Source organism: Hypanus sabinus, chromosome 3 (genome assembly GCF_030144855.1).
Source record: "Hypanus sabinus isolate sHypSab1 chromosome 3, sHypSab1.hap1, whole genome shotgun sequence".
NCBI lineage: Eukaryota > Metazoa > Chordata > Chondrichthyes > Myliobatiformes > Dasyatidae > Hypanus > Hypanus sabinus.
Window position 1 is genome coordinate 55,778,440 of NC_082708.1, and position 17,303 is coordinate 55,795,742.

General features: G+C 38.8%; 1 protein-coding gene across 1 annotated transcript in view; it reads right to left on the reverse strand.

The window, feature by feature from the left end:
* The window catches only part of LOC132390902 (PC3-like endoprotease variant B), a 786,805-nt gene that overhangs the window by 273,421 nt on the left and 496,081 nt on the right, over positions 1-17,303 (reverse strand). The window contains exons 11-12 of the mRNA XM_059963438.1: positions 12,163-12,245; positions 6,534-6,622 (exon numbers count right to left, since the gene is read on the reverse strand). Coding sequence (XP_059819421.1) covers positions 6,534-6,622; positions 12,163-12,245 — 172 coding nt within the window. The remainder of the gene's footprint in view (positions 1-6,533; positions 6,623-12,162; positions 12,246-17,303) is intronic.

Consider the following 17,303-nt stretch of genomic DNA (forward strand, 5'->3'; position numbering starts at 1 on the left):
ATTCTGCACTTCTATACCAGTGGTCCCCAACCACTGGGCCGCGGCCCAGTACCAGTCTGTGGCCCGGTGGTTGGGGACCATTGATACAAACCCAGATTATGTCAGTTCAGGGACAATTTGTACAGTTCAGGGCATAATGCATTAGAAAGCATATAATAGCTTTAGTAAGAGACCAACACGGATTTACCAGAATTTACCCAGAACTTGGGGATTTGATTCAGTGGACCAAGTACACAAAATAAGTCAATTTCCCACATTATAGGCTAGGGATGATTTGGTTTCATTACTCATCTGAGAAGAATCTCTCAGGTAAGTGGGATGTAATTGGATAAGGGAATATAGCTATAGAGCCAAGCTGTTTGGAAGAGACACCAAAGGATATTTCTTGATGTACAGTAAAAGTGTCCACATAAAACAAAAGCAATAAGTGCAAGGTCAATCAATAATTTAAAACTGATATCAATAAAACTTTTCTAGATAGGGGTATTAAAAATATTGAAACAGAATCAGAATCAGGTTTAATATTACCAACATGTGTCGTAAAATTTGTTAACTTTGTGGCAGCAGTACAATGCAATACAAGATAAATGTAAAAAAAATGTGAATTACAGCATTAAGTAGTTAAATTAAATGAGTAGTGCAAAAACAGAAATCAAGAAGTTCCGAGATAGTGTTTATGGGTTCAATGTCTATCCAGAAATAGTACAGAAGAAGGGAAGAAGCTGTTCCTGAATTGTTGAGTGTGTACATACAGGCTTCTGAGCCTCCTTCCTGATGGTAACAATGAGAAGAGGGCATGTCCTGGGTGGGGGGAGGGGGGGAATCCTTAATGATGGATGATGCCTTTTTGAGAGACTGCTCTTTGAAGATCTCTTGGATATTCTGGAGGCTAGTGCCCATGATGGAGCTGACTAATTTTACAACTCTCTGCAGCTTACTTCCATCCTGTGCAGTGGCCCCCCACTCCCCCCATACCAGACGATGAAGCAGCCAATCAGAATGCTCTCCACAGTATATCTGTAGAAATTTTTGAGTGTTTTAGGTGACAACCTATTCTGCTCAAGCTCCTAATGAAATGTAACTGCTTTGTTGCTGCATCAGTATGTTGGCGGCTTGGAAGTGGATGGTGTAACAGGGCAAATGTGATTGCACTGTATCATGGAACAATTGTATTGTAGAGAAAGCTACACAGAACAACAGTCAAGTTACAATACTACACAAGATGATAACAGGATGGCAGCATTGTCTTTCTACAAGGATAGTTTGATCATTGGCATAAATTGTGATTGTTTATTGATCCATCCAAACCACTTTTCATGTCACCCATAAAGTGCCAGCAGTAGACTAAGTATATCACCTAATTTAACAGTTCATTTTAAGATTTCTAATTCAGCAGATTGGAATTGATTTGGTCTCAGTGGGGAACAAAGCACACGGCTTGAACATATGAACAAGAAATGCCTGAGAACAGCAAATGTGCTAATAGTAGGCAAAAGAACCAGCCAATAATTCTGTGCTCAGAATGTAGAGATGGAAATGTGACAGAGCAGGACCTTGTCTTGTTGCCACATGCAATTAGAGTGTTGAACAGGCCTATTAAGAGAAAAAGTGAGCATCTAATACTCCCTACTACAGTGCGAGCAGCTGCTGTGAGTGGAACTTTCATAATCTCAGAAGGACCTGTGTAATGTCAAAGAAGACAGAAAAGGTGAGGAATTCTCAGGTAATTAACAAGGAAGATAGCTGAATCAATTAAACATCAGCCTTTGGACTTTTTCACGGTTTCATGGCCCTTATCTGATGGCTTGGCTGGCCACGAGAGAGGTCCTCATAGTCAAATCCTTTCTGTACATTTGATATATCATCCCCATTGCACAATGCCCTCAGGACCAGTGAGGCGGGAAAGAGGCAATCAGCCATCTCTTTGCAGATTGTGGATTTGCTGTGAGAGTGTGAAGAAGGATACAAGGATCTTTGTTTTGGTTCGACCCCAGCAACGGTGTAACAGAGGACTCTTTGGTCTACATACTGTTCACAGGAGTACACACAGAGAAACGTGGAGGCCTGTCAGCACAGCAAGATGTCTGTAATGGGAATGTTTCAGACTGGCAAAGGGGTGTGCTGAAAATTGATGCTACCAATGCAAAGGCTCTGAGGGGGACAACCTCAGTCTAGGCTCCTTTTAATATTTCACATGGAAGGGCTGAATCAGGTGAAGAAGATCCTCAACATCAGGGGCCACATGAGTATATATAATGAATAAAGCTTATTTTTGAAATAACAAACAAGGCTTAGCTTCAGACCTAAATTTCAGTGCTGTCTATTTGGAACTTCCTGTAACTGCATAGGTTTCCCCAGGTGTTCAGCTTTCCTCCCACATGCAAAAGATGTGTCAAATGATAAGTTAATTGCCAATTGTAAATTGTCCTTCATGAGTGCAGGTGAGTCATAGAAATTGGGGGGTAATTGATAAGAAACCAGAGAGAACAAAACTTAAATGGGATTATTGTAGTATGGGTGATAGTCAGCATGGACCAAGTGGGTCACAGGCCTTTTTCACTGCTGTATCCTGCGCTGACTCTTTGACTATCCATATATGTGGATATGAGGAATAAAACACTGATTTAATACGTTCAGAAACCATTATGGCAGCTAGGAAAGTTATATTTAGTTAAAATAATTTGAAAGAATGAGATGATGTCTGTGGTAATGTTAGTGAATGTTGTAAAAGCCTTTTGAGAGAAAAAAATCTGTCCATTCCTGTTTGGTTTATATGTGGCTTCAGATTCATAAAGATATGAAAGACTCTTCATAGCCTGTTAAAATGGGTTAGAAAGCCATTGAGTTGTACCAATAGTCTATGGACAGGCAAAATAAAGATGGATGGATCATCTGACATTTATTTTGGACAAGACAAAGACTCCTCAAGCACTGCAATTGTATTTTTACTACTACCTAGTACCTGTCAGAACTGGGAGAGCAGAGGAAGATTAAACAATAGTCTAAAATTGTAATTGTAAAGGGATTGTGCCTTTCATCTGAGATCCACTCTATCCTATTACCATTATCAGAGAGTTTTCCATTAGGATAAACACATCTGAGCTAGTGTTGGTCATTTGGGAGGGAGCAACTTTGTGGCATGTCTTCATTGACATCAGTTCTCATGAAATCTCTTTGCATTCTGTCAAATAAAGGAAATAAAATTACTGGCTGAGAGCCAGCTATTCTCTCTTTCTCAGTTGATAATTCTGTACTCTTCCATATTGAACACCACTTGGAGAATATTCTGGGGAGAAGCAACAACTAAAAACATACACAGAATGGAGAACATCATTACCCATTACCAATAGTGAATTAATTGCTACTCACATAGTTAAGTCCTCAAGAAAAATTGGATTTTGGCAGGTGTTGAGATGACTAACACAAGGACTAAACCAATTTGACCTTGTCCTCAGAAATCTGTCTTGGGCAAGTGCACTTGCAAATGAAAATCTTTGCGTAGTCATATGTTTGTACTGATGGTTTTTGTCTTAATATGCGGCACTACCACCATGTTAAATGAAACAGTTTCAGATAACATCCAGTAAATGAAATGTGGACATTCATGAACATTGACAAATATCAAAAGCTGGAGAACTATATTCTACTAGAATATAACTCAAACCTAAATCCTGGTACTTCCATGACCATCAAGACTGGGGACTGATCCATGCTCTTTAAGGAAGATAGAAGAACGTGCCAAGAGCAGCACTAGATATGCTTAAAATTATATCTCAAAATCTGAATAATACAATTAGCAACATATGAGATCAAAATTCTATAGTTTTACTGCATCAAGTTGTGAATAGTGTTGGATATTTAAACAAATAGTCAATGGAAGTGGTTATTAAATATGCCCACTCTCTTTAATACACACTTCTTCACAAAGTGGAAAATTAACTAACTGTGTTGTTTACACAGAATCTGGGCAAGTAGTTTGTGCCCATCCATGGCAAGATCTGGATAACGTACATGCTAATAAATGACAATCAACATCATGGAAAAAGATCCTATCATCTCTTGATATTTAATGATACTACAATCAATGAATTGATTACAATCAATATTCTATCAGGCGTAACTCACAAGGAACTTAACTGGACCAGTACATATAAGAGCAGGTCAAAGGTTACACACATTCTCATTAATAATGCACCTCCACACTCTCCAAATTTTTTCCATTAACAACTGGGTAAGTCAGGTATGTGATGGAATACCGGGTACTCTCCTTTTGCTAAGACCGTTGCAACTCCAGTAATACCCAGAACGCTCAATGCCATCCTGAACAAAGCAGCCCACTTAACTGAAATCCCATCTACTACCTTTAAAAATCTGTTTTACTGGTGGCTTGAAACTACACTGTGTACCATCTACAGGATGCACTGCTGCAACTTGTGCGCCTTCTTTAACAGCACATCCTGGATCCACAATAGGTGGACAGCAAATGCAAGGGCCTGAGTTCACACACATCCTGACATAAAATAAATATTGGTGCTGGCTCAGAGTCTTTGCTCCTTAAATGGCTATGACTGTGGCAGTACCTTCAAAGCATGGACAGAAACTTGCATCTTACCATCAGCTTCACGAGGGCTGCTTGGGATAGACAATAACAACTAAACATGAAAACAATACTCGCATGATGAAAGATCACAATAAAACCAGTGAACTTTCACATTTTAGGTCCTTAATGTTTGATATGCACTGTTACAATAAATAATCCTGAAAGCTGTCAACTACAGAATCTGTGCCTGTAGCAGCTAATTAACACCATGGATTCCTCCTGCAGGAGAAGATAACACACTATGGCAAAGAATGTCAGACCACTGTTGAGAGGACGTGCTATCATTCAACATTTAATGGTACACATAAAGGAAATGATCATAATGATTAGTATTAACTATGCCTCACAGTGGGACATGAAGACATGAAGACCTTTACTCTTCCTGTAGACTGCAAGAATGTAATCCTTTTCTCTCCCCATAAGTATTCCACGTAACAGCAGCTCAAGCAGACCAAAATTAAGAGTAAGGTTGTTTCCATTGCCAGGACATGATGGAGAACATTTGCTTTAACTTACGGATGACCATTGACTTGGGCCATACTTCTCCTAATCTGACTGCAGTCCAATGACAATGACTCGGGGGAGTACAGGAAGCAAGTGCACACAAAATACTCAAAGCACAGGACATTTGAGAATCAAATAATGTAGAGTTCAGTACTGAACTTGATATGTGAGCAGAATTAACAAAAATAAAATGTCAGCCTTGAGCCAAAGAACAAAGCAAAGGCTTACAAAGCCAATCTCAGAAAATATCTCAAAAATACACTTACAATCTAACACTCTTCTGCAAGGGTAGAACTAGGTGGCTTGGGTCTCATTTGTTTTTCTTTCTCTCTTATTCCTATCTTTATTGCAGAATAAGTGAGGACAGATTCCTACTGGGGAGTCTATGGTTCAACTACCATTGGTGCAGAAGGACAGCTGCAAGCAGAATGGGTAATCAGCAGAATGTGTTCCCGGTCTCTTTGCAAACTCTTATTGGATGAGTATGCCACTGGTGGTACAAGCGCTGACAGTTGTGGGCTTCAAAATGAGGTGTGACCATAAATGTGGTTTGTGATTCCTGCGAGCACATTTGGGTAAACTCTCGAAACTCAGCCTGCCTGATATACATAATGAGTACAGCATAATGCATTGCCACTAATTTCAGGAAGGTTAAAGGCATTGCACATTTGCACTCTTACTCATTAGTGAACGCACCACACACCACTGCTGCCCTCCACCTGCTCCCCAAAGCAACTTTACACAAGATAATGACGGGATCTCCTTCCTTCCCTCTGCACTATATTATAATAGCATTGCTTGGAGTTTACCAAATCTCCTTTCATGAGAGAGAAATGGGAACTAAAGCGATAAATGGCACAGTGTAGGATCTAGTATAGGCACACCTTGGAGTTCAGGACTGCCTTTGAATTTCTTTACTTTCCATGTTATAGCCTGTTTCACAGTCCTTAATAAAGAAAGCAAACCTGATTTAAAAATGAAAGTGACAGTTGCATCATCAGCAGCAATATCAGTGACACAGAAAGGCAATTAAAGTTGAAAATGAATGTTCTGGAGTGTAGCAGAACTCTCACACAGAGTGACAGCCAATCACAGCAATGCCATTGTTTAACTCCAAGTCTAATGCCAAAGCCAGTATTTTGTAGCGCATTCCATTTGTGCTAGAAATGCTGAAATACAGATTTTATATTTAGGAAGTTGCTGATAAAAGGCTTTACTAAAATCACAAAGAAAATAGCAAGGTACTTGTGCTAAATCTCTATGATCTGTTTGCATCAAGAATGGACTTGTATTTGATTTTCTGTTGCCCACACTCCTTTAACAAAGAAACTATTCTAATAGAAATAAGGCAATGGCACAAAGACAGTAATATTAATCAATATTCAGAATTTCCTTGGCACCAAAGTACAAACGTTCGTACAATCATTACCTCCAATATTTGCATTGTATGCAATACCAACTCCACAGAAGCTATTGTTGGCTTCCATTGCTACTTCTCCAGCACATTTAGTTCCATGACTTGGAAACATGAAAAACACAAAGGCAGAGTCTGTGTAATATACATATGATATAAATAAATAACTACACACACAAACCCTCATCATTTTCACACATGATTCAGAACTATACCAATTCACTTTATATTATCCCCATTGGTTTTTCATAGTGAAATATTGTTGGATAAATCATGTTTACCAACTGGTCGCCCCACAGAGAAACATCAATTGTCACCCACTTGACATCTAGGATGATGTAGAATTGCCAGTGTCTTTTGAAATGTGGAAGTCTGCCGAAGGTCAAAAAGCTTTTTCTCTGTTGTTAGATTTACCACTGAGCCCAGCAACAGAACACTGACATTTTGAAGAGATGGTGTGCATGCACTGTATCTGACCTTTGGCTTTACACCATGGGCAACAAATTAATAATATTTAATTATTTGCGAGTATTTTTATGCTTCTTAAATTTTGTTTGTATTTTTAATTGCATTTTCTGGTATTAATTTTCAAAAGCTTCTGATTTTGCATTGAATTGTCAGGTGATCTAGGGTCAGGACCTTAGATTTGCAGGTTAGCGCCTGTCCCACCACCTCTACCCACATTCACACACACACTCACACACACACACACACACACACACACACACACACACACACACACACACACACACACACACACACACACACACACACACACACACACAACACTCTTCAGATGTGAAGAGTTGCACAATCTGAATGTAAAAGATGTATCATAGAGTGGTGAGTATGGGCAATGGGCCAGTTCCAGTATAATCTAGCTCATTATTTTCAATGTATTGGGTGCTATCTGTGAGTGGAGTTTGCACATTCTCCCTATTACTGTGTGTGATTTCCCTGGGCCACTGCTGTATCTAGACTCTAACGTGTAGGTACATTATAAGTGGGATGAGAGAAGCGTGAGTGAAAATGGGTAGTCAGCATGGGGTACATAGACTGAAGGACGTCTTTATGTTTGATTGAAACACTTTACCTGCCACGCATTACCTCATTCCTTCATTCACAAGTGAAAATTATGCTTGTCATATTTATTTTATTTAGGAGACGGAGAAGTAGGAAGGTGTCAAAGTGAGTCCTGGGGTAATAAAAATGTGGGCTGGAGGCCAGTAGCCAAGAAAAATGTAGGCCAGAAATGCATGATATTTCAGAAGTAAATAGTGAAATAGAACAGCAGCAGATCGGATGTAGAAAATGGTTTAGCTTGAGATTTGCAGTTTGCCAAAGTTCTTCACAAAGTATAAAGGGACAGCCAGGAAGAAGGCTGAAATGTGTGGAAGTGTTTACAGAAGCCAATGTAGGCTGCCTTTGCCTTTGGTGATATTTAGTTTTTGTTCCATTAAATTAAAACTAAACTAAATGTCAGTGATGACAGCAATTGCCAGTTGGGGTAGCATCCAATAAACCAAACATGTGCAAGTACCTGACACCAGATTTACTGTATTAATCAACTGCCCATTTTAGAAAATGACGCCACGTTTTTTAAAAAAAAGCTTATTGGAGATAAACTGGGTCATGATCTGCAATAAGTTCATGGCTATTTGACAGAGTCCAGATTGCAAACAAAGTCTGACCTCATTATAAAGACTTCGGCATTCAGTCACCTCACAATGCTCAGCTGCCTTTCATGCATAATCTACAGGACCATTTTGTGAATGGGGCCAGTTGAAGCAAGCTGGTGCTAGCTGAAGCCACACATGCACATTTTAAAGGACATCTGCTGTGTGAATATTATTGGCAGGGTCAACATTTAATGTTTATTCCTAATTATCTTTTCAAATTTAATGGTGATCTGTTTTCTTGGACCAGGCTACGTGGTGAATGTGTTCTCAATGCTGTTAAATGAGTAATTCCAGGATTTTGACTTAACAATGACAAGAAATGCCAATTTCATTTTCAAATCAGCATGGGTTTTCATTTGATTCTGTTCACACACACTTGCTTTTCCTCTCGTTGTTGTTGGTAGTCATTATAGTTCAGGAGGGGGTGCTGTCAAAGAAACCCTGATTAGATTAGTTGCTACAGAGCATCTTACAAACAGGCCAGTCAAGGTGGTTGTCTTGTCATCAATCTTAAGCTTCTAGACTTGAGTGTTGCTCAATCTCTACTCTTCCATGTAAATGAAAGTTTTGCTGTGCAGAGTCTTCAGACAAAGTCACTCTAACCTCTGACCTACTCTTAAAGACACAGTTTCCCAGACTCAGAGTCAGGTTTATTATCTCTGATATATGTTGTGAAATATGTTATTTTGCAGCAGCAGTATAGTACAATACATAAAAATACTATAATTTATAATAACAATATAAAACATATCTAAATAATGCAAAAAGAGCAAAATCATGATGTAGTGTTTGTGGGTTCAGAATGCAGCTGCTTTGTCCAATTAAATTTCAGATAACCATAAGGACATTGATCTGGAGGGAAGTAAAAATGGTAACATTGTAGATGAGACTTCATTGGGAGCATTGAAAGTAACAGATGAGATTGGAGGAGGCTCAAGGCTCACTACATCACTGGAAGGGTGTTTAAGTCCTAGAAGATGATGAGGGAGGAGGTGAAGGGATAAGTGGTGCACTTCCTGCTATCGCAGGAAAAATACCAGGGGATGGGGAGGAGATGAACAGACCAAATACGAAGTCTGTCCCGTGCATAAACCACAAATGTGGGGAGAGGTTAAGATGTGCCTTGTGGAATCTTCTTGAAGTTGATGGAAATGCTGAAGGATGATATCTTGAATGCGGAGCCTAGTGAGGTAAAAGGTGAGGACCAAGGGAATTCTCTCTCTGTTCTACCTAGTTAGGTGGGTCTGCAATCAGTCTCCTGCATCTCTATCTTCTATCACACTCTTGGAATTCTTAGAAATGTTAGAAATACATTAGAACAGGAGTTGAATCTTGCTCCACAGAAGGTCCAGCTTCTAATTCCATTGTACAAACAAGCTGGATGAACTCAGCATCCCGCTTTCAGTCTGCCTCCTCTTCTAGCTGCCTATCACCTCTCTCATGATTCTGCCTTCTTCTACTACCCATAGTGCTTTCCTCTTTCATTCCTTCTTCACCTCCCTGGCCTATCCCCTCCCTGATTCCCCTCCCCCACCCCTTGATCTTTCCTCTGATTGGTTTTTCACCTGGCACCTTCCACCCTCCCCCCACCTTTATAGGTCCTCTGCTCCCTCCTTCTTCTGTCTTGACAAAGGTTCTTGGCCCGAAATGTTGACTGCTCACTTCAACAGATGCTGCCCGACCGGCTGAGTTCATCCAGCTTGTTTGTACGTCTTGATTTGACCCCAGCATCTACAGTATACTTGTGTTTTCCAATTCCATTTTAACTGCAGTAAGTATGTGATTGTTTCAGTTATTTTTCTTGTCAATGTTAACCTCCAGCATGTTGATGTAGGTAATGCTATCAAATGCCAAGGGCAGTGCTTATTCTCCCCTGTTCCAGTTAGTCATTATCCAATGTTATGTGTAGCTAATGCTAGTGCTCGTGTATTATCTCATGCCTAAATGCTACATGGCTTTTGTGTATACAGGCAGGAAAGCTTTGTTGTCCGAGAAGCAAAATTCCGCATTTCTTACACTGAAAGAATAATGTTATTGCAGTTTCTCCCTGCTACCCTGTTCTGAAAGTGATCCAATCTCCTCCCTGCCCCTTGATTCTCCTCCAGCTCCACTGATGATGGACATTGCTGAACTTGTGTGATTGTCAGCTTGAGGAGAATGCAACGACTGACAATTAATTATGAATGAGAATCAGAGTCGGGTTTATTATCACTGATATATGTTGTGAAATTTGTTTTATTTGCAGCAGCAGTACACTGCAATGAATGGAGTTACGGTCAGTTACAATAAGAAATATATAAAAGTTGTGAAAAAGAGAGCAAAGTGGTTTTCATGAGTTCATGGACTGTTCAGAAATTTATTGTGAGAACCTTTCCGAAATGTAATGCAATGTGCAGACAGAAGGAGCTTTACTGGGGATGCTGAAGGTCTGCCGATTGGTAGTGTACTGACATCTGCATCAGGCTTCAAGCCCAGTGGTCCTGAATTTGTGCAAAGTTGAACGTCAAGCTAGCAACTCAGCCTCATAAAAAACAGAAAAATGCTAAAGAAAAGCCAGGATTACCAACCAATGTGCCTCAAGGCATGGAGAGGGACAGCTGAATGCCCGCTCAGTCTGTAGCAGATAGCAACAATTCTCTCATCTTAGAAATGAGTTCTTCTTTTAATTTGAGTCCATCATGGAATCAGGAGCAAGATAGATAGAGGACAGCCCTTGTCCATAAGTGATAGAGAACAAGTGCAAGGTAAATGCACCGTGAGGGCCCCTTGGCTAGTTGATATTGTCCATCAAATTTTGGTGCACTTAGCTGTAGGCCAACAAATGATCAGCTCAAAAATCCTCCGCAGCTCTGGTGTAACTCCACATTTTCATGTAGAATCATTAAGCTGCTGTTGGATCTCTCCTTTGCATTATACCATTGAGTGTACTGCATTTCTGCTGATTCTGCTGCTTCCTGTCCAAGGTGAAGTTCAAAGTCAATTTACTATTGAAGTACATATATGTCACCATGCGCAATGATAACTTTGCTTTATCTACCTATTTTACTGATACGTTACTAATACAGATATGCAGCCGGTGGCACTAGAAACAGCTGAGAGAGGCTGGTGGGTGGGGGGGATAATGAGAAAAAGAAATCATGGCCACAAGTATCTTAATTGCTCCTAGAAAGGTAGTTCTCACACAGATCAACGGCTCCAATCATGACAGTATCAAGTGGCTTGTCTTAGTTTGAAGAAGAGTCTCAACACTTCCTGAAAAAGAGAACATAGGCACACGATCCCATTGATTTCAATGGGATTTCCTTCCAATAGTTAAGGAGATCAAGGGAAAATCTAAATTTTTTCAACTATTTTGCTTTAGTTTAAAGTCTTTGAATGTTTCATGTGCCATTAATTGAATATTTTTAATTTTTTTAAAATCAAATGATATGTATTATTCTTTAATACCTTATTTTAATTTTAACAGATCTGAATGTTGGAGATATTTATAAACTGTTAAAATCCATGATAGTTGTACTTAAGACAAAACCTAATCCCCCCTCCCCCAGCCCATCCAGGAGCATTTAGGGGCAGGATCTCTACAATACATTATCCAAAGCCAAGGTGTCGGATAGACCTTTGAACTTGATTTAAATATGTAGGAGAGATTGCGCTGGTATTTGTGGGCAGTGGGTCTGGTCCAGCAAGATTTGGGGCTTAGGACATCAGTATTACCCTTCCCCATTTTACTATACTAAATGTCTACTACTGAGAAATCTACAAGTCATACTAATCTACAGTTCTTGCATCCATTTTGAGTTTCTGCAATTAATCCACTTTTTATTTTTAATTATTAGTAACCTTAGTAAGTTTGCTACTGTTTTCTTTCCATTAATAAATATAATCACTGCTATGTCCTTCACATTATTCTACTAAAATACATTTTTCTTTAAGATGGATACTAATGAATTACTTGAAATATTTACCCATTCTGCTCATTCATAGAATTTGGAATTGGATCATGCTTTTCATCGAAGTAATCATTGAAATCAAAGCTGGCATTAGGATCCTGTGAAAATAAAATAGTGAAAGTGATACATTTGTCTATAGATATATAAATAAATCATGTATGTGAATGACAAAGGTATCATCATATGTGTGCTGCTGGCAACAAAAGCAGGAATACCGATATTTTAGATTTCTTTAAGATTGTAACTCTGATTCATTGACCACTACTATAACTGTTAATTTTTAGTTAAACAATATGTACAGTACAAAAAAGAGTCTTTTTTCTAAATGACCTATTGGCAATACTGATCAATGGTACTGGCCAAAGGGCTTCAGTGTTCTTGTAACGTGAAATGAAGAGAAAGTAGCTCCGATGGTTACATCATTAGGTTACATTGCAACATTTAGGACAATTGAATAAAATAAAGATTGTGATGGTTTGTAGCACAGAAATGCTGAACAGAAAAGTTAAACACACAATAATGAGGTTGGGTGAGTAAATGAGTGTAGCAGCATTGCTGCTAAGATGGTAAATGAGACAAAATATCAGCTCTAGCAAAGCAGGCTATAATCGAAGGCGAGAAATATGCAATGAAGTATCGGTGTCCTTCACAGCATACTTGGAAAGGATGAAATGTTCCTTATGGTTAATCATCTTCTGAAAGCAGAACGTCATTTTGAATATGCGTAGATGCTGAATACTGCTATAATGGAAAGGTTATTGTATTGATGGAAATTGAGTAAAAAAAAATTGAAACGCATGAAGTCCCAAAGGGACTTAACAAGGTGAATATGGACAGGGTGTTTCCTTTTGTTGAGGAATGTAAAATTAGGGGTCATGATTCAAAGTTAAGGCATTGTCCATTTAAGAGAAATACCGTTAAAAAAATCTCTCCGAGTATCAAGAATCTCTAGAGCAGTCTTCTTCAGTGAGCAATGGAGAATGAAACTTTGAACATTTTAATGCAAAATTAAGTAGAAAAGTGATAGGAAGGGAGTGAAAACTTACAAATGATAACACAGATGTGAGATTACATTTAGGTCAGAGAATGTGAGGAGAATGAAATGGGTACTTGCTGGTCGCTGGTATGAAGAACCTGCTTTTGTACTTTATCTCTCTACACCTCCACATATTTAGTGTCCACTTAAATACTATGAAATCTAGCTTGGAGATGCTATGGCACAAATATTGCCTAGTCAAAATCAAGATTGTTTTTGCAAACTCTTGGAGATTAATTGAAAGAACAAGAGGCAATGCCAGTGTCCTCTCCCAGGCCACCATCCCAAGTACTGAGGACTTAGATACTTTAAGATGATAAAAATATTATTTGCATGCTCAACACCAAACTCCTGGTACAAGTTCTCTTGTAGGAATGACAGAGGAAAAGTTTAAAGGATGTACTCAAAGCCTCCTTGACAAAATATAAAATCTCTTTGGAATCCCTGGCTCATGGTCCTTCTGAGTGGAGAAACAGCATTCAGGATTGAATTTAGAAGCTTGAGTGGTGCATTGGGCTCATTATACCTTGTACGAGTGTCAGAATGAACCTTAGAAACTTCCTGCTCACCTAACCAGGCAGCTAGCTGCTATTCAATGTTTAAACCTACAGAGGTGGACTGGAAGCGTGGCAGCCATAATCACAAGATAATGTCCAAGAAGAAGAAAATGTATTCATATGAAAAAATAGAAAGATAGTTTAGATAGAAAGCTCAGAATTGTCCAAGATGATGAAAAGATTGCAGTGGAAGTCATAGCGAGCCACCCTGATGTGTTGGCTTTTATTCTAGAACTAGAAGGAAAATTTAGGAAAAGGAGACATGAATTAACAGTGAATTGAATGAAAATGGCACTGGTTCATCAGAATAAGAAATAATTATACAAGACCCCAAATATAGTCAAGAAGGTTTAAGACAGTAAATTAACAGACTAAACCTGTAATTATTTTCCATACTGGTTAACAATTTGGCACATATGCAAATATTATGATATTTTTCTAAGTAAGGTGTAAGCACACAACAGTTGTTGTAAACATATAATAAAATATCAATCCACATTTTAAAGACTATAAACTATCTCCAACATGTTTTATAAGTGTACTATCATCACTAAAGATATTTTGATTCATACAATGCCTTTAGTAAAGTCAATGTTTTTAAGTGCTTTGCAGGTATTCCTAGAGATTTTCTTTGATCATTAATATTAATATTTACAGACTCTCAAGTTTCTAGTCATTGCAAACTTTCATTAAATTGGCCACAAAAACCACTTTGCTGAGTGTTTGCATTGACAGGGTATTTACAAAATGAAGTATTGTGCCAATAGTGAAAACTTGTGTTTACTGACTACAAACATTGCAATACAAATATGCAAACATATGCAAAATGGAATCATTTGAACTGATTCTACAATATTTGTGAAACTTCTCTAAATTCCCAAATGTTTACAGAGAACTGAATCACATTGACTTTAACGTCCTGCTACTAATATTAAAACAGTGTAACAGTTTTTATATGGTTCATATTTTTGACTGGTGGGAGTATGGGAGAGAGAGTGGTAAAGTCAACAACTCCCAGATTATTTCATGTGTCCATGGAGGTTCTACTTCTGGCAAGATGGTATTAACTCCCAGTGAACTGGAAATAAGATCCCAATAGAAATGTTGGATTTGGAGCTCTCAGCCATGGGGATTGGTCAAAGTAAATCGTGTAAAAGGGAAGATGGACAAGTGAGGATGCATTGAAATATTTGAATAAGGGAAATAAAAAATTAACGCTGGCATAGAAAGGCAGAATTAAAAGTCTTGTTTCTGTGACACACATCCAATGCAATGCTGTGCAAATTACCCAGGCAGTTGTGGCCCACTTCACTTCAATTCTGGTTGGTTGCTCTTTCTGTCTGCCTTCCTTTCAGTCTTCCAGTCATGTCCAAAGGGGATGCTTACTGATTCATCAGAAAATGGCTTGCACAAGCCTCTTGAAATCAGCAATAATTTATTCAGCATTTGCCATGTAATGCACTATAGAGTTCTGCAACTTGTAGATGGCAAAGCTGGGCATAGTCCATATATATACATTGACATTGGGTAAGGCTTGTATGCCAGGTACACCTTGATGTGGAGCTAATGGTTTCAGGATCATTCATGCAACTGGACTGAATGCATTTTGATGCTGGAATGACACACTTAATGCCCCCAAAAATGGGCAACAATAACCAAAAGTTCAGGGAAAATAGTTTTCGGGTTTAAACTAAAGATGATTAGAAATAAGAACTGTGTGAACTTTCAAACTTATAACTGTATTTAATGATATCACAGCTGTTCCAGCTTTTCCACCATATCCCCATATCCCCGATTTCCTTATTACTTAATCACCTATCTGTCTTAGCTTTGAACATATTCAAGGAGCTAGCCTCCTCAGCTCTCTGAAATGAAGAGTTCTAAAGACTCAAAGCATCTGACTGAAGAAATTTTACTTAATCTCAGTCTTAACTGTGTACTTGCTTATTCTGAGAAAATGGCACCTTGTCCTAAAATTTTCCGCAAGGGGAAACATCTTCCCGGAATTTATCCTATCCAGCATAATGTGCATCTTCAAGGTCCAACATTTCTGTCATCCTGATGTCACTATTTTATCAAGTAAATGAGCAGATTTCTTTCGTTCCTAATTCCAGCACCTGCAGTTTCCTGCTTAGATTTATTCACCTCTTACTCACTTCTCAAGCCCCGCTTAGAATCTCTCCTCCTTATTAGGATATATTGTCACTTGGAATAATGAATTGACTCTTTTAACATCCGCCAATGCAGATCTATTGTGTTATCTACTCCTCCATCTCAACAATTTGCCAGTTCAATTCAGGCTCTCAATTTGCATTCCATTATAATCCTCAGAGTTTACGTTTAACACAATTGTTTCAAATTCAAGTTTTCCACTCGAGTTGAATGCTAAATTCTGTTGTCTTCCGATCACTCCTTCCAAACAGATTTTTTTTTCTCTGAAATCATTTATTTTACTGGTCTTTTTGAACATAGATAGATTCAAGATAACCTGTTCTCTGGTTAGCCCCACAATCATTGCTTTAGAAAACTATCACAAATTCTACTATATCTATAATACTAATAAGATGTAGCTACTATTTCCCATGTGTCCTACCTAAACCACATGAAAATTAAGGATAGCCACTACACCTTGTGTACTGCATTACTTCTTGATCTATATTCTTTCTTACTGTTTGGTGGCTGATGCACTACTCAAAGTTCAAAAGTTCAAAGTACAAAATACACTTTTTTATATATGTCTCCATATACAAAATATTAATTTTCTTGTGGGCATACTCAACAAATCTATGGAATAGTAATTATATCAGGATCAATGAGGGACCCCACTAGGGTCTATAAACAGAGTGCAGAAAAGAAGAAAACTGTGCAAAAGGAAATATAATTAAATAGCGAGAGCATAAGATCCTTGAAAATGAGTGCATGGGTTGTGGGAACATTTCAATGATGTGGCAGGTGAAGATGAGTGAAGTTATCCCCTTTTGTTCAAAAGCTTGATGGTTGAGCGTTAGTAACTGTTCCTGAACATGTGTGAGTCCTGAGGCTCTTGTACCTTCTTCCTGAAGCATCTTTCTCTGCTTCTCTTCTTTCATTTGCTGTTTTTTTCCTCCACCCAAATGAACTTCTCAGGCTCAATCGTTAGTCACAATCGTGCTTATTTCATACATTATTAACAAAACAAAATGGTTGCTGTGGTGCCTCTGGTGTGGTGGTGTAGTGGGCCATGCTCTCACTTTCAGCTCCCATTGCTGGCCAGCAGTCTTGCAAGAAGGAAAGCAGAAAGTCTAAGCCTCACCCTGCCAGTACATAGCCTTTCCAACAGCAAGCCTTATGCAGTGCCTCCTCACTGGCAACACACGGAAACTGAATTCCTTTCAGACTCAGGCTGAACCACAGAGGACAGGGAGAGCGTATGGCCCCTGCAGACAAAGCACACTGTCCCACCGGTGTGTGGACACGCCTTGGTGCTTATGAACCAGATCCTCAGCTATGAGTAAACAGCCCCACTGCCTTGTGGGCAGACTCAGGAAAGAAAAGGGTCAGGAATAAACCCAGACAGCAAATCT